We start from the raw sequence: 26,988 nt of genomic DNA, 5'->3' as shown, positions 1-26,988 counted from the left end.
AATATCAAAAATTAATTTAAAAAATCAGCCATATATTAAATAGATTAAGTTGTCCTTTAAAGGGAAGGATGTTTGATTTTTAGTATATATGTGATATGTCACATGTTCTTTAAAAAAAATCACTAGTGCATGTACTGAATTCAGAATCTCATTTCTGAAGCAAGTCGATTATGCATTAGGTTTGTCCCACAAGCCATTCTCTTTTGTGGGCAGAAGAAAAGAAAATGATGAGTTACAGGGCCCATTATGCCAGTCACTGAGTTGCTGAATATTTTTTATTCAGTTTATTACTGCAAGAGAACTTGGATCCTTTGTGACATAAAGCTCCAAAACAAGCAGTATTATCTTCCTCATAAGCTCATCTTGACTGAAACGTTGTTATATTACAAAGGAAACCAGAGCTATTTTAAAAATAAAACCTGTTAAAGAGTATCAACTGAATGCAAATATTGATACGTATCACATGAGTTGTCAAAGAAATATTCTTTATTATATATCACTTCAGAAAACAATTATATAATCTCTACTGCCAGAAATTCAATTATACTAGCATCATGACTCTAATCAATTATAATAGCCTGCCTCTTTTCAGAGCCATAGTATAGTTAGAGAGCAAGGCAAAATTCTTTTTGGGGTTCTAACATAGTTTTTTTTTTTAGGCTCAAGTGGTTTATAAAACCTACAAAAAGACTACAACAGCAAAGACCCTACTAATCTGTAGAGTTTAGAAACTAAAACAAGAAGCAACATTTTAGCTTAAAACCTTATCTAATGAGAATCATATACATTTCACATGAATAAAAACACCTGAAATCAAACATTTTTTAAAGTTCCAATACCCCAAATATAAAGAAAAAATTAAATTCAAAAGACTCAGTCACTCCATGGAATCATAAAGTGAGTGGACAATCTTGATGTCCCTCCGTATTAACCATCCCATGGAAGACCAAGGGAGAGCAGACCTTCCAGACCTATATATCACCTGCTTGCTGAAAAATTCCATGGCAATTTCTTGTAGAATAGCTGTTTCCCATCTTTTGTGACTCTCCCTATCATGCAGGAAGCAAGTTTGGCTGTGCTATTCTATTATTACTTGTCACCCATCTGCAACATGATACTGTACTGTAAAAAGTACATCATCTAGTTCCCTTTTTTCCAGAAGGTTGAGGCTCAGGTACCGGGGCAGTTCTCCTGTGCATAGTTTTTATTTAGGCTGACTCAGTGACTTCAATGGGCTTAATAATGTGATCAGGTTTGTTGCCAGCAGCATAATGCTCCCACATCTGTAGATAGAGCTGCTCTAGTTCCATTGTGTATTGTTTGGTGTTGAACAGAGGGCTACATAATCTCTGCTTCCAGACTTTGCCACGAATCTTCTTCAGGTATTCCAGATCCGTTCCCAGTTTCACAGCTATGTCTTCATATTCTTGTCTGTTTTTAGCAATAAGCTCAAGACAACCTAAACAAGTGAGCTGGGAAGCCGCAACTCGAGAAACAAGAGTCTCTCCTGGCAAAGTCACCATGGGTGTCCCTGCCCAGAGGACGTCCATCCCTGTGGTGTGCCCATTACAGAGTGGAGTGTCCAGGCAGACATCAGCCAGCTGGCCTCGCCTGACATGTTCCTCTTTAGGAGCAACAGGTGAAAAAATGATGCGGTTCTGGGCAAGGCCCATGTTTTGTGCATACTGTTGAATGTTAGGTTCTCCCGCTGCTGGAAAACACAGCAGCCACAGCACACTATTAGGAACTCGCTTCAGAACATTTGCCCACAGCTGCAAAGTAGAAGGGTCAATTTTATACAACTGATTAAAGTTACAGTAGACAACAGCGTCTTCCGGTAACCTGTACTGGGACCGTGTGGTTACAATAATGGTGCGGGGAACCTCCTCTCCAGTGGCAGCCTTACTGTGGATCTGGGTAGTTGCCAGTCCGTTGCTGATACTGAATCCATTAATTGTTATCTGAATTTGTCCCCTGTTAATCATTTCATTAACTGCTTCTGTAATAGCATTCCCAGGAATAACCGGCATATCAAGAGCTGTATTACTACTGTCTGCATTGTCTCCTCCATCAGGACATTTCATCTTGACAATTTTCACATCTGGTAGACTATCAAGAAATGCTTTGAGGTCGATGCCATTCAGAACAATCCGATTGTCATAAATGTGTCCGTTGGACTTAGAATCGATGACTGCCTTTTTCTTCAGATGAGGGAACATATTAGCATGATCACCGATAAAGAAAGTGTGGGGCATATAAGCCAGCTTCTCAGAATATTGCTCAGCCACTTCAGCTGGTGAAGCTTCCTGATCAGTGATGATATAATCCATGAAAATTGCACCACTAGTCCCAGGGTATCCCAGCCACATTGCCTGAATAGGAGCTGGCCTGAGCGCAAAGAGTTCATTTCGAGCTTGCTTGGTATAACCATTCATATTTATAAGGATGTGTATGCCATCCTGATAGATGCGATCAGCTGCTTTTCCATTGCATGGAATCTGAGAAAGATCAATGAAATGATCGGCTTCTGTCATCACCTTCACTCGGAAGTTTGTGCCATCGTCTGCACTCAGCGCATAACAGAATACCTCAAATTTATCATGATTGTGCATGCCGGGGATAGACTGCATCAGGTGAGAAGTAGGGTGATTCCCAAAGTCAGCACTCACATAGCCCACACGCAGTCGGCCATCACTGAGCTTCAAGTCCTTTGGATGTTCATATGGTGGTTTATGAAGGACATTAATCTTATCCAAGCAGAGGTTCCCATGCCTCTCAGCAATAGCCTTCCTGAAGCCATGAGAAAGTGGATACAGCATACTATGGTGAGGATGCACAGAGGGCAACCTATTCTTCTCTAACTGGTCAGCCACGATACTGACCAACTTCTTCATTCGCTCATCATAGTCTGTCCAATCACAGACAATCTGCAGGCAATGAGCCAAGTTACAATAAGCATCAGGAAAATCAGGTTTAAGTTTCAAAGCAGTGCGGTAAGAAGCTATTGCTTCGGGAATGTTCCCTGAATCCTTGTGAATGGAAGCCAGATTGCTATGGGCATCTGCAAATGCAGGGTTAATCTGAATGGCACGCGTGTAACACTGCAAGGCCCCTTGAACATCCTGCATCTCCTTTAGCGTGTTCCCCATGTTAGAGTAGGCGTCAGCAAAGGTCGGGCTGATGCGAATAGCCTCCTTATAATGCAGCAGCACTTCCTCCAGTTTGCCCTGCTGTTGCAATACGCTTGCTAAATTTGAATGGGCAGCAGCAAATTCTGGGAAGACTTCTAATGCTTTGCGATACAAGCGAACTGCCTCTTCAATGCTCCCCTGTTCTCGTTTGATATTGGCAAGGTTATTCAGAGAGTCTGCATGAGTGGGACACAGCCGGAGAGCTGTATTGTAACAGTCTTCCGCTTCGGCAACACTGCCCTTCTCTTTGAGGGCATTAGCTAGGTTGCAGTAAGCATCAGGGAAATGTGGCTGCAGTTCAATAGCTCGCCTGTAGGTATCTATTGACAGATCTATCAGGCCTTGCTCATAGTATACACAAGCCAGGTTGCCGTGTACCACTGCGTGATTGGGACTCAAGCTTAAAGCACGAAGGTAAGCTGCCACAGCTCTGTCAAAAATCCGTGCCTCTTTCAAGACATTTCCTAGATTGATATAAGCATCCAGAAAATTGGGATCAAGGGTGACAGCCTTTTCAAAGTGATGAGTTGCAAGCCAAATTTCCCCTTGTGCATTGAAAACACAGCCAAGATTACTCCAAGCTACTGCAAAGTTCGGTTGTGTCTCAATTGCTTTCAAATAACATGCCTTGGCTTCTTCCAAGCGACCCAGGGCTTTGAGTAGATTCCCCAGGTCACTGCGAACACAGTACAAATCAGGATTGTACTGAAGAGCAGAGACATAAGCTTGTACTGCCCCTTCCATGTCACCTGCTGCTACCAGTGCAGCTGCCAGGTTAATATAACCATCGATGAAATCTGGTTTGAGACGCAATGCATGCCGGTAATGCTCAACTGCTTCCTGCAACTGTCCTCTTTCCTTGTACACATTCCCCAAATTTGAATAGGCTTCTGCCAGAAAGGGGTTCTGTTTAATTGCCAGAGTGCTAAAGTGAGCAGATCTGTCCAGCCTTCGACACTGGAAGTGTATAGATGAAAGTAATAAAAGCACACCAGTGTTGTCCGGCTCTTGTCTCCACAGCTGCATGCAGTGTCTCTCAGCTGCCTCAAAATCTCCTGCCTGATATTCCCGATGTGCCAACTCAGCTAACCCTTGGAAGGAAAGCATGCGTTTCGTTGGTTCTGTGCTATCGGCCACGTTGCCCATGGAAGACGCCATCTGGAGCTTCTGCAGGGAGGGCGAGAAGGGGGTGATTGGGTCTCGCTGCCGTCACTACTGGCAAGACTGTTTCTAGAGGTAGTAATGAGAGGGCAGCAGCTGTACCAGTGCTTTGGCAGGCTCAAGTGGCGGCAGTGGGTACAGGCTTCGAGCCTTAAGAATTCTGGTTGGCCAGCTACCTCTCACGATCTTGAAAATCTAGAGTTGTTAAAAAACATAAGGTCTCAGATTCATGGAGGTAGTAGGAATTTTAAAGCTGATCAGGCCCAGCACCCACAACCACACAGTCAAGCTAATGGCAAAACCAAGACTAGACTCCAGCTGAATTGAGCCTTTTTATGTAGAGCTCTTTCCCACCACGCTGTCCTAGTTCTTAGGTCCCATCCCTTTTCAAACCAACTTAATTCCTATGAGTAACTCAAAACTACCAGAAATCTTGGAAGTACATTCCAACCTATAATTTCTTTTTAATAAGAAACACACTGCTACACTGACATTTAGAGCTTGATAATGGCAAATTGTGAGCAAAAATCGAACTGTGTTTATGACTAGGGCTCCCTACTTCCAGGAGTCTGTGTCTTGGACAAATTTATTCAACAAATACTGAACAACTACTATGTGCCAGAAACTGTGCTAGGTACCAGGGATACCATTATAGTATAGATACCATTGGGGCTCCTTCAGATCTCCAGGCCCCAAATACAACTCTACATGCCCTAAAATAAAGTAGCCTATAAAGCTGGATCATCCAATTAACTGAACTGGAACACATACTACCTACTGGACCTTTTTCTACATGGGGGGAAAAAAAAGGCAGAACTTAGAACTAGAAGGATCCTTTCTTCAAATGAGGAAAGCTGAGGCCAAGAGTTATTAGGGCCTCAGTTTACCTTTTTTAAAAATAATTCTTCATAAGCAACTGCCCTTCTAAATTAAGACCTATCGTGAACAAATCTTCATTTTCCAATGCTATCCTCTTCACCTGTGCCTTCATATCCATTTTTTTTCAGGCTCTCTCTTAGACACTGTTCTCCTCCACTAGCTTCTTCCTTTCAGCCGCCACTACCAGGTTCCCTATTTCCCTATTTCCCACCATGCTTTCACTCAAGCCTGCTCTTTCCCAGCTGCCATCTAATTGCTCCAAATTCAATACCTTATTTTTTCAAAATGACTCCATGGGACTGCATGAAATTTAGCTTGCGTCCCCTCCTCTTTATTTGCAGGTTACCACTGAAATGGTCTTTGACCTTTTGCGGAGGCCCCACTCTCTTCAAAACCTCTTTGGCTGGACACGTCTGACCATTCCGCTTCTGATGTCATCTTCTGCCTCTCTAGCCCCCAAGCTCTCCAACTGTTTCCTCCTTCCCCCGAAATGTCAGCATTCCTCCAAGTTTAACCTGGGCCCTCTGCAACTTCACACAGATATTTCCAATATATTCATCCATGTCAATGTCGCCAACCGCCTCTTTACACTCAACTCTCAGATGTAGGAAACCAGCTCAGATCTTTTTACCAAGTTCCACCCACATTTCAAAGGCAACCTGCAGTCTTCCCTTGCCTATCCAACAATCACTTCAGACTCATTACCACCACTTCACAATTTACCATGTTTATCCCTTCCAAAACTATCTCTACCAGAGATGCCAAACTACCTTTAAGAAGGCAGATAATACAATGGCCAAACCCTGAGGTTCTTTAGTGAGCCCACCTGAATTCATACTGGTTAAGCCACTTACTAGCTGTGTATCTGAACAAGTTAATCTCTCTGAGCCTCAATCTCCTTTTCTGAAAAAAACAAACCAAAATAACCACAATACCACTCTCACCGAATTATTGTGGCCATGAATCAAGGCATTATATGGAACGCTCCTAATACAAAGCAAAACCCACCACAGGCGTTCAATAAGTATTAGCTGCTAAACCTTGCATGGTTAACATTAGCAACAGCAGCGAGAGCCTCACAGCTGCATCTACCCAGCCTCTACACAGCTCAGTTTTGTTCTAGCCTCTGGACCCATTTCCTATCCTTAGGCAGAGGAAATTTAAGAAACTCCAATAGTAGTTCAAGGCTCATCAACCTAGTTCTAATCTTTTAACTGTACTCTTCCTTGAGCTACCAATCTACAAATTGGGTCATCATTTTGGTTTGCTTTCTGGGTATTTAAGGATTGCTCCATCTTGGCCACTGCCCTGGGAGGCCCTGGTTAAGTCAGCTCTGAAACGCCTACACTATCGCCATTGTGCCCCACCGCTGCACCTGACCAATCAGGTCTCGTCATGCCTTTAGAACCAGCCAGCACCAGGCAGGTCCCACATCTCACTAGGCCGGACTTCTTCGCACGGCCTGCAGCTAAAATCTCCCCAACAAGAGCCTTCCTTACCCTGGCGGCCCCTCCTAGTTTAGGCTCATCCTGGCACTAATCTCAATGTTACGCGAGCCCGAGACCTTAGGCCTTTCTGACTCCTCCATCTCCCCACTTACCCAATCAAAGCAGCTGAATCTTCTTTCAATGTATCTTCTGCAGACACTCTCCTTTCCTTGTTTTTTGCACTACTTCTTTATCCTTCGTCAATCTCTGCGTGCATTTCAAACGTGCTTCCAAAAAACAGCCAGATTAATCATCCAAAAACATAGCTTTCATATGTCACTCTACTGCTTAAAACGTATCTGAGGCTCTCTACTTCCTATAGGATAAAATCTCACTTTCCCTTGATTATACTGTGAATTTTCTTACTTCTGAGCTTTTGCTAATACCATTCTTTCTATCTAAAATATTCTCTTGCCCAGAGAATCGACATCAACTAAATGGGGATCAAATACAAGATTTTAAGCATTCCCTAGCAAAGATATATTACTTGGATTTCAAAAAGATCATGCTGCCAGTGGTGACAAGAAGGCTGTAAGTAGAGAAGCGAGTGCATAAGCAAGGAAACTGGTTAAGAGACTAGGACAGTAATCTGGGTAAAAGGGTGTGATCAGAAAGAGCCAGGGTGGCGACAGTGAGAAGTGGTCTGAATCTGAATCCATATGCTGACTAGATGAGGGATATAAGAACAAGAAAGGAGTTAAGGACTCAAAGTTGTTAGCCTAAACAAGCAAAAATGTTAGGTAGAAGTTAGAAAATTAGAGGAGGAGGAGGAGGGGTCCCACAGTGCCTACAGAAAAAGCTCATAAATAGCTTTGATTAACTGCCTACAACTATGTATCTGTTTTTACAACACAGATGACAAGAGGTGGTCTGGAGCAAGATAAGGACCTGAGTCAACAGACCTCCACCTATCTTAGGAGGTCACGCCCCCCCATGGAAGAGCATGTACCACCTTTTCCTGACAAATCATTATGTAACTCCCTCACCCCACCCAGCAAAATATAAGTCCTCTGGACAAGGGCTCTCTCTCTCTCTCTCTCTCTCTCTCTCTGGCCCTTCAGCACTCTTGCCCTCACTCTCTCTCTCTCTCTCTCTCCTCTTCTCTCCTTTCTCTTTCACTCTTTCTCTCTCTCTCTCTCTCTCCCCTCCCCCTCCAATCTCTTTCCTGAGGACATATCACGAATAAACCTGCTTACATATTAATCAGCTTGCTGACCTTCAATTCTTCACTGCATGGGCAAGAAGCGAGGCTCCCATAATAACAGAATAGAGATGTCATTATCTGAGATGGGGGAGAAAACTGTGGGAAGAGCAGGTTTTCAGGGAGAAGATCTGGAGATAGGTTTTGGACGTCATGAGTTCAAGATCTATATTGGACACCCAGGGACAAATACTGAGTAGGAAGCTTATTACCTAAATCTGAAATTCAGTGGAGAGGTTCTGACTAGAAATATACATTTGGGAATTGTCATAACATAGATCAGGCCAGTTTCATAAAGCTTCTGTGATGACGGATATGTTCTATATGTGCACTGCCCCATACGGTAGCCAGGAGCCACATGAGACTTGAAATATGGCTAAGGTGACTGAGAAACTGAATTGTTAACTTTAGTTAATTTACATTTAATAAGCATGTGTGGCTCATAGCTAAATATTGAACAAAGCATATATAGATAGTATTTAAAGCAATATGATTGGATGAGAATCCTACATGAGTGAGTGTAGGTAGAGAAGATGTCCAAAGATTGGGCACTGGGGCACACCGACAACATGGGTGATTTGTGATGGGAAAAAAAAATTGAAATAACCCAAATCTCCATCAATAACAGAATAGAAAATAATTAGTGGCATATTCACATAAGACTGCCTCTGCAGTGAATGCATACATCTATGTGAATGAATCTCAAAAAAAAAATAGTGTTAAGTGAAAAAAGTAACTTAGAGAAGAAATTTTTCTATAAAGGTCAAAAGCAGACAAAACCAAACAATATACTGTTTAGGAATATATTCAGATTGTTAAAACTACAAAGATTAAAGGATTATCCAAATTTAGGATAACATCACCTCTCCAGGGGAGGGAGAAGGTTGCAATTGGGAGGTGATCACAGAGGGCTTCAAGGTTACTGGAAACGTCCTATGTCCTAAACTGGATGGTGGGTACACAGGTGTTCATTTTGTTATTCTTCTTTGTCCTAGATATATGCTGGCATGTATAATACTAAATAATTAAAAGAGAAAAATATGTAAGGCAGCACATAGTTAAACGTCAAATGGATGTTTCAAAATCTCTTTAAATCATTAAGTTCAGAATAAGGAAAGATAACTGTGGCTTGTATGTGGTCTAGAAAGGACAGATTTAGTCATATAAAGAAAAGAGAGGGTATCTAGAATTGGGAATGCACAGGTCATGTACAAGAGATAGTAAATTAGTGAGTCTGACTGGAGACAAGGAAAGTTAGGTTGAAAAGTTAGGCTATGGCCAGCCTACAAGATGCTTAAATGCTGGGTCAAGAAGTTTGGACCTGATCTAAAAATATGGCAGAACCATTGGTGGTATCTAAGCAAGACAATGGCATGAGGAAAGTGGTATATTAGTAGGATTAATCTGATGATAAAGATTAACTAGTAGGAAGATAGGAGGCTGGAAAAATCAGTTATAAAATTTGTAGATGTGAGATGTCACAGAAGGTGATCATGGCCTAAACTAGGATGGTAATGGATAATCAAGTTTACTCCAAGAAACTGTAGGATGAACGACTCAAAAGAGTTTGGTCTTGGGAATAGGCAGTGAGGGAAAGAGATTCAAACATTACACCAATTTTTTAAGCTAAACTGAGAAAATAACACCAATGTATGCAAAAGTAGGGAAATCAACAGAGAAAGCTAGTTTTGAAGGAAGATCATTCATTAATTCGGTAAATATGTCAGGCCATATTTACTGACACCGTCCCCTCAATCCCCTCAGGGAGCAGCTTATGAGTCCCTTTTAAAAAAAAACAAAAAAAAAACAGTTACACGTTTTTAATAGGCAAAGAAAAACTATACAGTTCTTTGGGGGGAATAGAAGCTTTTATAGCTTTGAACTCTGTAAGAATTTTATAAATCCCACTTTTAAAAGAAGAACGAGTAGTGTGATAAAAACACTAAGTTGCTTTTCAAAATAAATTGAAAGAAGCAACAGAACACAAAAGTGATGTTTAATAAAAGAACAGAGGTAAAGGAGTTAAAACTACCGTGTTTCCTCAAAAATAAGACCTAGCCAGACCATCAGCTCTAATGCATCTTTTGGAGCAAAAATTAATAAATATAAGACCCAGTCTTATATTACATTATATTATATTATACCCGGTCTTATTTTAATATAATGTTAATGTTAAAGTATTTTAATTAATGTTAAATATTATTTATTTATTAAATATCAATATTTAATAATTAATATTAAAATAAGACCAGGTCTTATATTAATTTTTGCTCCAAAAGATGCATTAGAGCTGATGGTCGGGTTAGGTCTTATTTTCGGGGAAACACGGTACTACTCACTATTGGACTGAAAGCTCCTTAAGGACAGAATTTATCACGGTCTTTGCATCCCCACAGTGCTGAGTACAGTGAGTGATCACTACAGAATAGACATTCAAATTACAGCTGACCAGAGAGGAGTGAGGATAGACTGAAGACAAGGCAATTAGTAATGCCCTAATCAAGCCTCCAAAATCCAAAATACCTAGAAGAATCTACCCCTGTGGAAGAAGAGTGTTTTCAGCCGTGTCACCCTGGCTGAAAGGTAGGCTGATCCTCTGGTATCTGTTTAGGAGATCTAAAATACCAACAGAAAAACAGAAAGGAAACCAAATCTTATGAAAATATACACTTGAACTTCTGCTCCCCACCCTGCTCCCAGATGAGATTATTCCCAATGCTTTAAGGTAGATAGGCAGAATGTAACATTTTACAGTGTGTGGACAGAGCTGATGCTAATTAAAGATACTCAAAGGTATCCTGTCCTTTTAGACTATGAAAAGACATTTTTCTGGCTAAAAGTATTTTAAAACCCTGAATCTTAATAGTTAGTCCCACCTGGTACACTGCTGTTTCCTAAGCCTGTAGAAGAGAGAAATGCAAAGTAGAGCTGCCTGCAAAGTGAGACGACTGATGCCCAGGTGTTTCAAGTGGTTGCCAGAGACTGAGTTATTACCTCCAGGTTCCCCAATAGTTCAGATAATGCTGCACAGCCCAAACTTATCCAATATGGCTGAACAGAGGACAATAAGGCTGCTTTTCAAACGAATTGATCTTATATAAATGCTTTAAGATCATCTTTCTCAAGAGGTTAGAACAGGAAATAAATGCCCTAACACTGGCAAAGGCAGTATAACAGTTAAGAGCTCAGGCTCTGGCACCAGACAGACATGGGTTAAATCCCAGCTCTTTAAATAAATAGCTATGTAACTATCTCTGTTAACATATTCTTCCTATCATGTACAGTAGGATTGATTACCTTCCTTAAGATTTGAATATGTGGTAGCTTCAGATGTTAAGTACTTTCCTTCCCAAAGCTACCGGTACACCCTGATCCTTTTAATTGGACCTGTATTTTCCTTAATAGCCTCAGGCACTAATTTTTAGTGTAGAACTTTCTAGATGGTTGATCTCATCATGCTTTGAAGCTCCTGAATTTCCCTCTCTGAGAACAATGTTATCTTGAAGCTCTGGTTGTTGAACCCATGCCATGGACTTCATCAATGAAAGTAAAGAGCCAGGGGAGAAAACCATAGAGAAAATCAAATTGTAAGTAGAACATTCCAACCCTTTTGTTTTATAAAACTTAAAACTGATGCTTTCTTTGAAATCACAAATTCTGTACACTGAAGACAATATGGAGCTAAACATAGCCTATTTGCAATGATTTAAGAACAAAAAGTATTCTGACCTGAAGGAGGCCCAGGGAAGCGCCCTGCCTATGCTTACCATTCCCACGTCTCTAAGCTCAGGGATCTTTTTGCACGTTGTAGTGAATTTTTCAGTGCAGAGGGAAAACAAGTTCCACAGAGTCTTCATTTGCATTAAGCCTTCGTAGAACCATTACTGCCGTCAGAGTTTAGGCAATAAAGTCTAAGTCCCAACCGGTTTCTCTGCCTCAGGCCTCTTTACTTCCTTACATCCTGCACACAGCCACCAAACTAATTTCCTAAACTACCAGTTTCATTTCATCACTCCCTACCTCAAAAACTCTTAATGGCTCCCTACCTCCTATTCACTAAACTAAAGCCCAACTAAAATTCAAAGCCCAGGCTAGCATTATCCTACTTTTATAACACAGGTTTTGTTTCCTCCTTATTCCCCCACGGAAATTCTCTAAGGCTCCAACTAGACTAATCTGCTGTCTCCCTAACACAGACTAATCTGCACACCTGAAATGGATTTACAACCACCCCTGCCCACCCTCCACCCTTTCAGCCTTTCCTTCAAAGGCCAGCTCAGACCCCTCCTCTATCTCTGCCAGGCATTGTGCTCCTTGAGCACACACTGCCCATAATATTGTCCATCTTCTGACCCCCATCAAACACATCCTTTTTAGCCGGCTATACCCTCGTGCGTGGCAGCTCAGCCCACTCCAACCAAGTCAAAGTTCCTTGGAAGGCAGACCACGTACTTACACATTCGGTCTATCAAGGTCTATCCAAATGCCCTGCACTTGGTAAGTCCCAGGTACTATTAAAACCAGAGTTCAACTGATGTATCTAAGTAGGCAAGACAATACTGCCCCTCAGAGCCAGTTCCTTTGCCTATCTTTCCCAATTTTATTCACTGTAAAGGTATTTATTCATCGTTCGCTACCAGACTGAACATTTCTAGCATAAACAGAGCGGCTAAGCGCAGAGAGCACGCGACCGGATGGCAAAAAACGTGCGTCCCAATCTTGGTTTTTGCCACAATCTCTGCAATTGTGGGAAAATCACACAATCTCTCTGGGGACTGGGTTGTCTCAGGTGCTAAACAAGGAAGCTGCTGTGATGGATCCCAAGGTATTCTTTCCCAAATTCCCCCGGACAGGAAACCCAACACTCGTCTACCCGCTAAGGCGGAGGCAGGCAAACTTTTACGGTTCCCAAAGCAGGCATTTCCGTAACGTAGTGGAAACTCAGCCCCTATAGGAAAAAGCGGGGCTGAGAGGAAAGCGGTCTCCCTGAATTCGGGATTCCTTTACCCCAAGGCAAGGGAAAGTCCGCCTCGGGTTGCCGGCCCCTCACAAGCAGAGTCCCCGGAGAGTGGCGCGGCGGGGCGCGAATCCCAGTAGCGGGCCGGGGTGACTCCGTCCGCGCTCGTGCCCGCGCCTCGCTCTCCCACACTTGTGGCACACGCTCCGTGACCCCGGGTCACAGCCCCGGTCCTCCCTCACCGGCCCGAGGGACGCCGTAGTCTCCCCGGAAGGCCCCTCGCTCCGGCCGGGCGAGCCGCCCTTCTGGGCCCTAGAGCGGCCTTAGCGCGGCAGTCCAGGCCCCAGGCCCGCGGGACCGGAGGCGTGAGGAGCGGCGGCGGCTTTAAGTGCTGAATCACCACTTTGCAACCCGAGCTCCAAACCACTGTGACCCGCGGGCCCTGAGGGCCCGGGCGCTGTGCTCCGCTTACCTAAAGAGGCGCTCTGGGGGCGACAGGCGGGCGCCAAGGACCAAGCGGAAGGTGCTGGGGAACCCGGAGTGCAACAGCCACGCTAGCCGGTACCGCATACCCCAGCGCAGCCGCCGGATTACAGCGAACGAACGCTTCCTTTTTGCGTGGAGAGCCGGCCTGGCCCACTGCGCATGCTCAATCCGCCGCGCCGCCTCCGGAGAATTGCAGAGCGGTCGCCGCTCCGGGTTTTGCTTGGAGCCCGACCGGACGGGGACGGTTCGGACCGCGGGCGTCCCAGGCCTCGGCTGGCGGACGAATAGAGTCCCGTTGGGAAGCCGCGGAAGACCAGCAACCAGGCTTTCTCAGGCGAGGAGGGCACATGTGAAGGCGGCGTTGGGTATCTGGCTGTGTATAGGTGGAGGCTAGGCCACTCACGAATACAGTGAGGGCAGCGGTGCAGGTGTTGGAACAAAGTCAACAGACCAAGCGGCCTCACTGGGAATGAATCCGCATTGGTGCGTGGCCCGCGGGCTCCCTCTAGAGGGTGGTCGGACGTGGACAGCGCGGGTAGGAGAGAGGGGAGTACTAAGACAACCCGGGTCCACCAGGGGGAGGCCGGGATCCTGGGGGAAGTTTCTGTCCTGGGGAAGCTAGTAGCCCTTCAAAGAGCAAGGTGGATATGGGACAGGCCACAGAAAAACAAGGCTTTCATGGACTTTGAAATCCAGAGTAGAAACTATTAAAAACACAAACAAAAAAACTAATACATGTAGTACCACTATTATCTGTATACTTTAATCATTATTTGTAAGACAAGACTTTTTTCCCCTGATGGCTTCATGGTGTTTTGCATCCAAGAACAATCCTGATTAATAGTTATTGATCTGATTGTGTACTACTTTATTTTACAGGGGTCTTTAAGGAAGAAAAAAGTTAGGAATGGTGACTCCCTAGCTTGAGTGCTTTTAGGTTTCTGATGTGGTAGACAGAAGACTGCAGCCAAAAGCAGTGCTCTGAATCCTGTTATTGCTACAAATGGGAGTATGCTTCAAAGACGTAGGAGGGATATTTTTTACAATATGGTTTACAATAAAGGCAAACCTTGGATGGATGAAAACTGAGGAATTGGAGATGAGAAAGCACTCCTAGTGCAGTGCAAGGTAAAATTCCACCATATTACATTCTAGCCCTCAACCCACATGTGTTAGTTTCCAGCAGCTGCCATAACAAATTACCACAAACTTAGTGGCTTAAAACAACAAATTTATTGTCTCAGTCTGGAGGTCAGAAGCCCAAAATCAAGATGTTGGCAGGCCCACAAGCCCTAGAGGACCTTAGGGAAGAATCCTGTTCTTTGCCTCTTCCAGCTACTGGTAGATGCCAACTTTCTTGGCTTGTGGCCCCATCACTTCAATCTCTACCTTCATTTTCTACATTGCCTTCTCTGTGTGTCTTCTTTTATAAAAATATTTGTCATTGGATTTAGGGCATAACCAGGCAATCCAGGAAGATTTTATCTCATCCTTAATTATATCTGCAAAGACTCTTTTTCCAAATAATGTAACACTTACAAACTCCTGGGATTAGGATGTAGACATTATCTTTTGGGGGCAACCACTCAACCCACTACCCCACCTTTTTAGCCTCCATCCCCACCCTCTACTAACTCCAGTTCACACAGCTGTCATAGCTAATTGATGTTTACAATACTAACTTGTCAGTGCTCTAGCAAATTTAATGCCCTGTTGAAATGGCATTGCCTTTGCAAAACTTTCCTTCATTTTCATTCCTTACATACTCCATTGGAAGTAACCACTCTCTGATCTGAGCTGCCAGAGTAGTTTGCCACTCTCAAAAGGCACTTATTTGGATCTTAGCCTTCCATACTTGTAAGAAGCAATAGATTAAGAATGATGTCGCAGTCATTTTTGTATCTCACCTGGCAGCAAGCACAGTGCTCAGTTCATGCTTGTCAAATGCATGTTTCCTAAATTTGATTAAGCCTTGAGATAATAACTACCATTTATAGTAAATACAGAGGAAAAATTAAGTCACACTTTATGGATACAATCGGCAAAGTTTGGAACACTAAAGGACAAATGACGTATTTCTTTGACAAATAAATTGCAAAACAAAAAAGAGAGGAAGGAGAAGCCTGTGGATTAAATGGGACTTACAATTGACAATTATGACAAGCTGTTTATAAATGTTTATATGAAAATGCAAAGGCCGCAGAAGACCCAAGGCAATCTGGAAGAAGAATCTGGAACACTTACACTACCAAATATTAAGTTACTGTTAAGCTATAGTAATTGAGATGATGATATAATGGCATGAGGGCAGATGAATAGGCTGTGTTAAACTATTTGGTAGTATCTATTAAAACTGCACATATGCATATGCTATGACCCAGCAATTCCATTTCTAGCTATATATATCCAACAGAACTAGAATGTTCACAGCAGCACAATTAATAATAGTCCCAAACTGCAAATGACCCAAATGCCCAAAAATGCACTGGAAAAATAAACTGGGGAATATTCATACAATGGAATACTGTACAGCAATGAAAATGAACAAATAAAAATTACACTCACGATATGGATGAATCTCACAAGCATGGTGAAAGAAGCCAGACTCAAAAGAGTACATACTGTCTGAGTGCCTTGTATAAAGTTGAAAAGCAGGCAAAACTAATCTATGGTATTAAAACTCAAGTTAAAGGTTACCCTGGAGGTGGCCGTGACTGAAAGGAAGACTATAGGGGGGCCCTTGGGTGTGTTTATGTGGGTGTGTTCAGTTTTTGAAAAGTGAGCTATACACTTATGACTTACTGTTATTTTGCAGTACTTCAATAAAATCTTCAAAAAAGATAAACTTCAAAAATGCAAAACAAAAAAAGATAGAGACATAATAACCAAATGAAATGTTTGGTTCTTGTTTGAATCCTGATTTGAACAAACCCATTGTGAAAAAAATATGAGACAATCAGAAAAGTAAGAACACTGACTAGATATTTAATGATATTGTTTATGTTGAGTTGGGGGGTATGTTAGTGGCTGTGGCTTTTTAAGGGTCCTTTGAGATACGAAAGGCCAGACAACTAAGTTTGTGAACTTTCCACTGCTTTTTCATATATAGACTGAAATAATATGATGCCTGGGATTTGGTTCAGAATAATTCATTGGAGGCGGAGGGAACAGGAGGAAGAATAGATAAAACAATATTGGCCATGAACTGATAATTATTGAAACTGGATAATGGATGCCTGGGGGATTTATTATACTATTCTCTTTGCTTTTGTATATATTTGTAATTTTCCATGATAAAAAGTTTTATAATGTATGTTTTTAGTACAGTACTATGGTAATAAAATACGTACCTAAAAGCAACATGAATTTTTAAGAATGTTTATAGATAAGTGATTTATTATAAATTTGTTAAAAGTTTTCCTAAATTACTCATACTTGCTAGTCCTTAAAGGTAAGTTTGAGTTACTTTATGGACAGTACTTGAAATATTTATGTAAAAATCTATAATTCGTATTTTCCACAGTTAAGGCTACTTTTGATTTGTCCATTCAACAAATATGCGCCCAGGCCTTGCTTTAGATGTTGAGGCTACACCAGAAAAAAAAAGAGCAACCAGCTTTCTATTCTTGTAGGGTTTACACTACAGAGAGAGAAACAAGTAAATTAATACTTATGTAAAATAATTACACGTGATTAAAATAATATTAGGGTAACCAGGGTGAGTTTTCCTGCAGTCCAGCTTCACCAAGGGACTTTCCCTCCATCACCACTGCTGCCCCTCTGGGTGGGGGAAGGTGGCAAAGATCTCATCATCTCATCTCAGGGGTCTTATGCATGTCCTGGGCACACATGGAGTGTGTGTGTGCAGGGGACAGTTTAGATGGAAGCTCAGCAAAAGCTCACAACATAGGATTTTGTGTTTGAGCTGCATAGGCAGCTGTCAGTGGAAAGCCAGCTTCTGTGGCCCTTCTCACAGGCTGACTCTCCACCAGGTTCCCTCCTGGGATTACCCTCCGTCAATCCTGCTTTCTTTCTGTTTAATGGCCTTTGACCTCCATTAGTTTCTTCTTCTTATATCACTTTCTCTCCATCCAATGTCCTAGCCAGGAGTTTCTCAACTAGAGTTTGAAAGTTGAGGGGCAGTCAGCTGCTTCTCCTTCTGTTGCTATCATGCTTAGGGCTCTTCTCAGGACCTTCCCTTAAATGCCTAGCTTGAAAGTTATAAACGCTGAATATTATTTTTCCTTTTTGCATTCCTGCTATAAGAACCCTAATTCTCCTAGATGCCTTTGCCTGAGGTATGGCAAAGAAAGAAAAACACGGGGAGTAAAGTTTCAACATCTTTTGCTATGTGCAGAAAAATAAATGGGGTTTTGTGAGAGAGTTTGCAGGGCTACTTCAGATACAGTGGTGGGGGAAAGTCTCTCTGAGGAAGTGATATTTGAGTTGTGACTTGAAAGGTAAGAAGGAGCCAGTTAGAACAAGTGAGGAAACATTCATCACAAGAGTCTGGGATAGGAGAGAGTCTGGTATATTCTGGGATCTGACGGAAGGCCAGAAAACATCTCTTTACCTTTCTCTCCCAATTAATCTTTGCCATGGAGGCTCTACTATTAACACAGCGAAAACATTAACCCAAATTTAGATTTAGGGAAACTCTATACTTGAGCATTTAGGGATTGTTTTTTTACAGGTTTATGAACAGTTCATGAATTGTTTTTTCCTCAGTTTAAGCACATCAGAGATGTTTACTGTTTGTTCTCTTTGGCATTTATACTCACAGGTATACAGAACCTACCATGATTCTGGCAACTATAATAGCTAAAGTCGAGTACTCCTCAACTATTCACTAAAGAATTGCATAGGTGTTGTTCAAGAGCCTTAAGATATCATACAAATAAAAATGTTTCTGAAGAGTTTTTTAGGACTTGGAAGAATGCTTAAGTTAAATAAAAATTCAGGATGTAAAACTAATAATTATGATTTCAATTATTAAAAATATACATATAGACAATTGGAAAGAAGTACATCAAGATAGTAATAAGTAGGTAGTGGAAATCTATTATCCACATATAGGAGTTCCAGAAAGAAAGAACAGAAAAATGAGTAAAAATGTTCAATGAGTAATTCAAAGATATTTCCCAGAACTGAAGGAAGTGAATTGCCAGACTGAAAGGATTCACCAAATGCTCTCAGCCCAGTAGATGAAAATGCATGCACACCAAGGCACATTATTGCAGAATTTCAGCCCAATAAAGGGAAAGAGTAGATTGTTTAAGGTTCCGGTGGGGGGGCGGGGGGGAAGGCCACTTACAAATAATCAGGAATCAGAATGGCTTTGGATATTTCAGCAGCAGCAGAAGCTAAAAAACACTGTCTTCAAAATTTGGGGACAAAAATGCTCTTACCCTAATGGTGTCACAAAAGCAGCAGAGTTCCTAGGGCTACTTGCAACTGCACAGTAGGCATCTCAGAAGTAACCCATATGAATCAAAGCGCAAAGGGCTCTCCACACGTGTTTTTCTTCCTGTGAAACCTCTGGACCTTCGCACATCCCATGAGAGTGTGCAGGGGCATCTGCAGTAGTAATCAAAATTGAAGTTTCCAGGTGGAAGGGGAACTCGGGGTCATATTTAATAAAAGTTAAATAAAATGATGTGATATTTTTTACACCACCCAAGATTGTGGTGTAAAATCATATCTGCTATAATAACTATTAGGGTAAGGGTTTTTTTGTTTGTTTTTTACTTGTCATGGTTTCTAGGTTGAATTTCTTTTTTTTATTATTATTAGTTTCAGGTGTACAAAACAATGCCATAGACATTTCACCCCTCACAAAGTCATAATCCTCCTCCCCCAAACTATTGCCCCTCTGACATCATACATACATATGTATTACAATTCCATTGACTCTATTCCCTATGCTATACTCCATATCCTGTGACCATATATATATATATATATATATATATATATATAACATATATATAAAATTATAATTGACATACAGTATTATTCAGCTTCAGCTTCAGGTGTACAGTGCAGTGGTCAAACATCTACACCATCCATGAAGTGGTCTCCCTAATAAGACATGTACCTATCTGACACCCTACAAAATCTTAACATTATTGCTTATATTCCCCAAACTGTCTTTCATATCCCTGTGCCAATATTGTAGTTACCAATTTATGCTGTCTAATCCCTTCCCCTTCTCTCTCATCCCCACCCCCTCTCTTTTCTGAGACTATTTCTGTTTACTTTGCTCATTTATTCAGTTCTTTAGATTCCACATATAAGAGAGATCATATGGTCTTTCTCTGTCTGACTTATTTCATTTAGCATAATGTTCTCTAGGTCCATCCATATCGTTGCAAATGGTAAGATTTCATTTTTTATAGCCGAGTAATACTCCATTGTATAAATGTACCACAGTTTCTTAATCCAGTCATCTACCGATGGGTATTTTGGTTGTTTCCAAGTTTCGGCTACTGTAAATAGCGCTGCAATAAACGGCTGCATATAGTTTTTCAAATTAGTGTCTTGGATTTCTCTGGATAGATACGTGAGAGTGAAATTGCTGGGTCATAAGGTAGTTCCATTTCGTTTTTTGAGGAACCTCCATACTGATTTCCATAGTGGCTGCACCAATTTGCAATCCCACCAACAGTACACAAGGGATACCTTTTCTCCACAACCTCGCTAACACTTGTTTGTTGGTTTATTGATGAAAGCCATTCTGACTGGAGTGAGGTGGTATCTCATTGTGGTTTTTATTTGCATTTCTCTAATGATTAGTGAGGTTGAGCATTTTTTCCTGTCTGTTGGCCATCTGTATTTCCTCTTTAGAGAAATGTCTCGTCATGTCCTCTGCCCATTTTTTAATTGGGTTGCTTAGGATGTTTTAATAACATAAAAATTGTAATAATAATCATAGGTATAAATTAATTACTATAGAAAATCAAATGTTGATGAGCTAGTGGATTATATAAAGCACTAAGTTCTCCAGATTACTAACTTTCAAAATGTTCCAAATAGAAAGTCCAAGAGAGTAGCAAACACTTGCCATCCTTCAATTTATCTTCAGAAAGGCATACCTAACTGCTTGGAAGGAAATACAGGGAGAACAAAGCACAAATTTATATTTCAATCAAATATAATTCTGCACTAGGATAGTAGGGTGCCTTTCTTTGCTATCAAGATAAAAATAAAGCTTTGAAATGACCAGAAACATTGTGTGTGTTTTTCAAGGTTTCAAAGACTGTTTTTTTACGAGCAGTTTTAGGTTCACAGTAAAATTGAGTGGAAGGTACAGAGATAGCCCATATATTCCCTGCTCCCAATCATGCATAGCCTCCCCCTTTATCAACATTCCCACAAGAGCGGTACGTCCATTATAATTGATGAATCTACAAGTACGTTGACACATTACTGTTACTCAAAGTTCATAGTTTACATTAGAGCTCACCCTTGGCATTGTACATGCAATGAGATTGGACAAATGCATCATGACATGTATCCACCATTATAGTATAATACATAATGCCCTAAAAATCCTCTGTGCTCTGCCTATTCATCCCTCCTTCCCCTCTAACCTCTGACAACCACTGATCTTCTACTGTCTATAGTTTTGCCTTCTCCAGAATGTCATATAGTTGGAATCATACAGCATATAGCCTTTTCAGATTGGCTTCTTTCATTTAGTGTTATGCATTTAAGTTTCCTCCATGTCTTTTCATGGCTTGATAGCTCATTTCTTTTAGTGCTGAATAATATTTAATTGTCTGGATGTACCACAGTTTATTTACCCATTCACCTACTGAAAGGACATTTTGGTAGCTTTCAAAGTTTGGCAATTATGACTAAAGCTGCTATAAACATCCATGTCCAGGGTTTTGTATAGACATGTTTTCAGGTCCTTTGGGTATATACCAAAGAGCATGGTTGCTGGACTATATGGTAAGAATATATTCAGTTTTGTAAGAAACCGCTAAACTGTCTTGCAAAGTTACTGTAACATTTTGCATTTCCATCAGCACTGAATGAGAGTTCCTGTTCCACATCCTTGTCAAAATTTGGTGTTATCAGTGTTCCAGATTTTGGTCACTCTTAATAAGGGTGCAGTCGTATCTCATTGTTTTAATTTGCATTTCCCTGATGACATATATGTTTCATATGCTTACTTGCCATCTGTATATCTTTGGTGAGGTGTCTTTTAAGGGGTTTGGCCCATTTTGAATGTTACCTTTTAAAGCATAAAAGGACTTTGCAGATGTGATTAAGTTAAGGATTTTGAGATGGGGAAATTATCTTGGATTACCTAGGTGGGCCCTAAATCTAATCTCATGTATTATTAGAGAGTTTTAACACAGAAGAAGAGAAGGCATGGAGGCAGAGATTGGAGTAATGTGCCACAAGCCAAGGAATGCCAGCAGCCATCAGAAGCTGGGAGGCACAAGGAACTGATACTCCCCTAGAAACTCCAGGAGCCTGGCCCAGCAGACACCTTGATTTTGACCCAGTGAAGTTGATTTCAGACTTCTGGCCTCCAGAACTGTGAAATAATAAATTTCTGTTGTTTTAAACCACCAACTTTGTTGTGATTTTTTTATAGCAGCCATAGGAAACTAATACACCCCTTGAAAAAAAAATCTGAAATAAAAATACCTAGAATCTGGATTGTACATATAACCTACTTAGCAATTAAGTGTCAGAATAAAAACATTTTAGACAAGCAAGCAAGTTCTCAAGAAATGTATGTCCTCTGCACTCTTTCTCGGGAAACTACAGGAGGATGTGCTCCACCTAAATAAGTGAGTAAAACAAGAAAGCACACAGATGAGATCCAGAAAACATGCTTTCCAAACAAGGAAATAAGCAAAGGGAATTCCTGGGATGAAAAAGAAGGGCAAACATGGGCTGGCAGCTGGGCCACACGCCTAGAGAGAGTAAGCACCCAATTAAAAACTACTTAAAACTGATTTCTGATGTCATTGAATTGGTGGAAGATTTTACCAAGCGACTACTAGGAAGTCTCTAGATTGGGAAAAGTACAAGGAAAACTAATCAAACAACACTGGGCAGTTAATTAATTTCTGAATAGGAAAAAGATAAGAAAGAAAAACAATCTCACTAGACTGAAATGCTCAGCTATGAATAGGCATAATAACCTACATACAGATTTTTGGTTTAACAAAAATTGTAATATTGGGTGTACAAGGAAGAGAAAGCAGAGGGAATAGTAAAGTTTGTGAACTAAATCCTATCTTTCATAAGAGGAAATCAGTAAATAAAGTCTAAAGTGGATTAATCAAAAGGTAACAGTATATACAAATTCCTTACAAAAATGGGAATGTGTATATGCTAAAAGAAATAGCTAAAATGAGTTGAAAGCAGTTGTTTCTGGAGTGGAGGTAGGGGTTGGGGCAGGATAAGGCAGGGAAATACCTTTTTATGTTGTTGTTAGAAACCCTTTAGAACTATTTTAAAACTACGTCCGTTTTTTAAGAAAATTAAAAATCAACTAAAAATAACTTATACAAGAAATACAGACCTGAAAGAGAAATGCCAGATCAAACACACACATGATCAATGATGGATATTAGTAGAATCCAGGTTAACTATTAATAATTTCTAACCATGGGCAGACTTTCAAGAAAGAAGTGTCGATTAGCTTGAGTAGTTTGAGCTCTATAGGGGAAGTGTAAAATAGCATATCAGAGATAGTCACCTGCCTAGTGTAACAAAACTTTTACAAATATCCAAAAGATCCTGGCTCTCTCCATTAGATTTAGTCTTGAGGGCAGGGACTATAATTCAGCCTTACCTCTTTACTGCCTAGCCCATAGTAAGCACTCAATAAGGGCAAGATGAAAGTGGGTACAGGCGCACTGAGCACATGAAAAAATTAGATGAGGCAGATAGCAATTAAGAACCTGGGATTTGAAATCAGAAAGAATTCTGAGTTCCTCCCCTGTCATTTATTAGCCATATGACTACAGACAAATATACTTACGTGGCCTGTTTATTGATAAAATAGTGGGACATAATAGTTGCTACTTCAGAGAGTTGTTCTGAAGATTAAATGAGACCATGCACACAAAGCCTTTCATAGAATCTGACACATAGTAGCTCTAGATATATGGTAGCTATGAAACTATTACCAAATGGAGACTCTTGAGTTTCTTGCATAAACCCTGATGACTGTTAATGTAAATATTGTTTAGGTATTTACTAATGAGAAAGAAAAGAAGAAAATAAAATTTTGGCCTACTATGTGCCAGGTACTTTACACATGTATTATTTTAATCCTCACAATAATAGTAATCATTATCTCCATTTTACAGATAAGGAAATCAATGTTGAGAGAAGTTAAATAATTTCCTTCAGGTACTCATATTTATTTAATGACTACTTTGTGTAAGGTTCTGTTCAAGACAATAGGAAAACAGCACTGACCAAGACAATCAGGTCCCTGGTGAATCTTACATTCTAGCAATACACTCACAATGTAATTTGTGGTAAGTACTGTGAAGGAAATAAACAAGGTCTTGAGACATAAAATTAAGGTAGAAATATGCTTTAGATAAGGTGGTCAGGAAAGACCTTTTTAAAGAGAAAGATTAACTGAGATCTGAAGGATGAGAATGGGTAAGCCATGCAAAGAGCCAAACTAGAGTTGTAGGCAGGGTACAGCAAATACAAAGGCCTGGCTGCAGGTAGTGAGCTATAGAGAATGGTAGTGAGCTATGTAAGGTAGGGGCAGCAGTTGATGCAAAGGGCTGATTATGAGGGCCTTACAGAACATGGTAAGGAATTTGGATTTTGTTCTGAGTACAATGAGAAGCTACTGTAGGTTAAAAAGTAGATGAAAGGCATGATCTGTTTCGTTTTTCAGAAGATCCTTCTCTTTGCTGAGGGAATGCACTGGAGAGAGGAGAGAAGAGCACAACTCAGGAGACCTGTTAGGAACTTGTTTGGGACAGTTCAGGGAAGAAATAAAAGACTTGAATTAGAGTGGTGGGCAGAGGTGATAAAATCAACAGGACTGCACTGGACATGGAGGACGACGGTCTGGTTAGTGCCATTGGTCCAGATGAGAAAGACTGGGGTGGAGGTAAGGGAGACAAAGAATTCCATTTTGGATTGGTCCGTTTTGAGACGCCGGTGAGCCTTCTAAGAGGAAATATCAGTAGACATCAGCCTATGCAGAATCTCCATTGACCAGCGATCTAGGCTTTAGAGACAGAAGCTTCCCTGGGGGAATGTAGGAGTTAAGTAAGTGGAGGAACACTACTGGGGCCTGCAAGCTTTCCACTCCTGTCCGTTTCTTAAGAAACTAAAATGATACCTACGTTTCTGCGGGCTAAGTAAGTATGGCACAGAAGCACAGCTCCCGGAGCCGACAAAGGCCCATGATTCAGTATTTCCGGAACCCACCCCTAAAGTGGCCGAATCACTTCCAAGCACTGCCAAGGCGCCTATAGAACGCCTACGGAAAGCCGGAGGTCACCGACCGCAGGCGGGGCCCAGCGAGCGGGGCCTGCTGGGACTTGTAGGTTAACCTCCCGGGGAGTCGGCGCAACATCCTTTAAACGCCGTCTGGAGGCTGCGCCACGTACCTGGAGGGAAGTGCGCCTTGAATCGGCTTCAGTCACTGCAGAACCGTTGTCCGAAAGCGCCAATCTGATCTTCCTTTCAAGCTTGGAATCATTTAGCAGTGATGACTTCTCATCAGTGAAAGAATACATTTAGAGTCCAAAAAATGACATTCAATGTCCATTTTATCACGAGTTTATACCCGTGTTAGCCTTATCGCGTAACACTTCCTAATTATTCTTCAAATCTATACTGAACGCTGCCTCCGAGAAAGAGGTTCGCTTTGGCCTCTCCTCTGTGCTTCCATAGCACTCCCTTACAATTCTCTAATAATTATAATCATGACCAGCCTTCGTGAGCGCTTACTATATGTTCTAACCTAAGCTATTTACCCGCACTAGCTTATTAATGCTCACATAGCCCTCTAGAAAGGTCGCTATTATTTCCCTTTTGCAGATGAGCAAATTTTGGATTGGAGATGTTATGTAATTTGAGCACCGCTACGTAAGTACCATACTGTTTACTCCTGCTTGTTACGAGTTCCCTGGATTAAGAGTTCCAGACGGGTACGAGAGCACCAGATTTTTGGTTTCCCTGAGGGCGGGGCTCTGGTGATGAAACCGCATCCCATGGTGCCTTGCGCGTCCGCGCTGCAATTGGCCGGGAGACCGGGCTCCTTTTTCAAATTGAGGCGCCGAGTCGTTGCTCGGGTTCCTCGGCTTTTGGCTGAGACGAGTTTGGTGCTTGGGCGGCTTTGGCTGGTGTGGGACAGACACCACGGCCAGTCAGAGCCCCTAGTGGAGACCGGGGACGCTGAGCTGCTTGCGTCCGGTCCCCGGGCCAAGCCAGCTCTCGGCAAGAGAGGTGGACATCCTAGCCCTTGCCAGCGCCAAGCCTTGATTTTCCGAGGGGTTCCGTCATGGCGTCCCAGCCGAATTCCTCCGTCAAGAAGAAAGATGAGAAGGGGAAGAACATCCAGGTGGTGGTGAGATGCAGGTAGGACGCGCCTGGTGGGATTTGGAGTGCGGGGCTTTGCTACTGGGCTTCCTCTTGCGTGGTGGGAGGAGAGGAATTTTGTTTACAGTTTCTGAGTGGACCAAGCCTTGTTGTTTCCTAGTTTTCCGCGTTCTGTTGGATTAAATGACACCATGTTGCTGTGGGGAGTAAATTTCTTTTCGGAAGAAAAGATATTGGTGGGGGTCGCAAAAAATAATTTTTCTCCCACCTTCTAAGTGGGAGGAAATAATCAAATTAACCTGAGACAGATTAGCAGGAGAGAATGTCCAAAGTTTATGACGTCTGTACGTGCAAGGATGCCATAAGAATATGAGACCTCAAGACGCATCGGGCAGTTGAGATTTATATGTCATTTTGGACAAAGGAGAGGGGGGCCGGAGGTCTGGGATTTCAAAGGCAATTTACAGGTAAAGGAGAAAGCAAATTCTTGCTGGGCCACCCAGAAACAACGGTGCACAGAAGGAAGTTCAACAAACAGACTTTGCTAGATTTCTGTTCCCCACATTTAGTTTATATTATGATACTAAGGTGATGTTCCCTTCCTTTAAGCAGGTGTTTGTATCTTGAGTTCCTTTAGGCAGGTAAGGGGAGAGCGAAAGGGTCTTTCTGAGTCTTTTGTTTCTTAATAACCAGCCTGAAAACAGTATCCCAAAAGACGTGTTTTGGAGAGGCAAAACTTTGGTTCCCCTCAGATATTTGTTGGAGGTTATAGTTTAAACTGCTGTATTCAGAAGTAGAATTTGATGGTTGTTCTTTAGTGAAAAGTGCATTCTTTTTTTAAAAGTAATGTCGGCAAAGATTTAGGTGTTATTTTTATATGCCACGCCTTGCAGTTTGTCAGTTTGGAAATAAGACTGCTTACCTACTTTGCAGATGTTTTAGTACTTACATTGGGATTACTGTCCTCTACATCACTGTAAAAACGTAATCCGTCACCTGTTTATTCTAAAAGTATTCTAAAATTAAAAGGCTGTTTTAAAAAGGTATCAACGAACTTTCTTAAGTTGTTTATTC

The 26,988-nt window shown here is 41.6% G+C and overlaps 2 protein-coding genes, 1 long non-coding RNA gene and 1 pseudogene across 8 annotated transcripts in view; 2 read left to right on the top strand and 2 right to left on the bottom strand.

Moving 5' to 3' along the window:
* The window catches only part of IDE (insulin degrading enzyme), a 111,675-nt gene extending 86,557 nt beyond the window's left edge, over positions 1-25,118 (bottom strand). For 2 of the 5 annotated variants that reach the window (XM_019739427.2, XM_019739434.2), the window contains exon 1: positions 13,349-13,481. In XM_019739427.2, coding sequence (XP_019594986.2) covers positions 13,349-13,446 — 98 coding nt within the window. In that variant the 5' untranslated portion in view covers positions 13,447-13,481. Of the gene's footprint in view, positions 1-6,831; positions 6,946-13,348; positions 13,487-24,980 lie in introns of those variants that run through there. The other 3 variants (XM_074339386.1, XM_074339387.1, XM_074339388.1) reach the window with 3 other exon arrangements.
* On the bottom strand, positions 469-6,945 carry LOC109451283 (UDP-N-acetylglucosamine--peptide N-acetylglucosaminyltransferase 110 kDa subunit; annotated as a pseudogene). The gene is made up of 3 exons (XR_012498487.1): positions 6,832-6,945; positions 4,455-4,547; positions 469-4,358 (listed from the first exon to the last, which is right to left on the bottom strand). The product of XR_012498487.1 is annotated as a UDP-N-acetylglucosamine--peptide N-acetylglucosaminyltransferase 110 kDa subunit (transcript).
* LOC141572921 (uncharacterized) lies at positions 14,352-21,951 on the top strand. The gene is made up of 2 exons (XR_012498489.1): positions 14,352-14,490; positions 21,717-21,951. It is a non-coding gene; the product is annotated as an uncharacterized LOC141572921 (long non-coding RNA).
* A 509-nt stretch (positions 25,119-25,627) lies between the features above and the next one.
* The window catches only part of KIF11 (kinesin family member 11), a 36,603-nt gene continuing 35,242 nt past the window's right edge, over positions 25,628-26,988 (top strand). Inside the window, exon 1 of the mRNA XM_074339384.1 lies at positions 25,628-25,953. Coding sequence (XP_074195485.1) covers positions 25,877-25,953 — 77 coding nt within the window. The 5' untranslated portion in view covers positions 25,628-25,876. The remainder of the gene's footprint in view (positions 25,954-26,988) is intronic.

The sequence above is a fragment of the Rhinolophus sinicus genome, linkage group LG07, assembly GCF_036562045.2.
Source record: "Rhinolophus sinicus isolate RSC01 linkage group LG07, ASM3656204v1, whole genome shotgun sequence".
In the NCBI taxonomy this organism is placed as follows: domain Eukaryota; kingdom Metazoa; phylum Chordata; class Mammalia; order Chiroptera; family Rhinolophidae; genus Rhinolophus; species Rhinolophus sinicus.
This window is presented reverse-complemented; position numbering and strand designations above follow the sequence as displayed.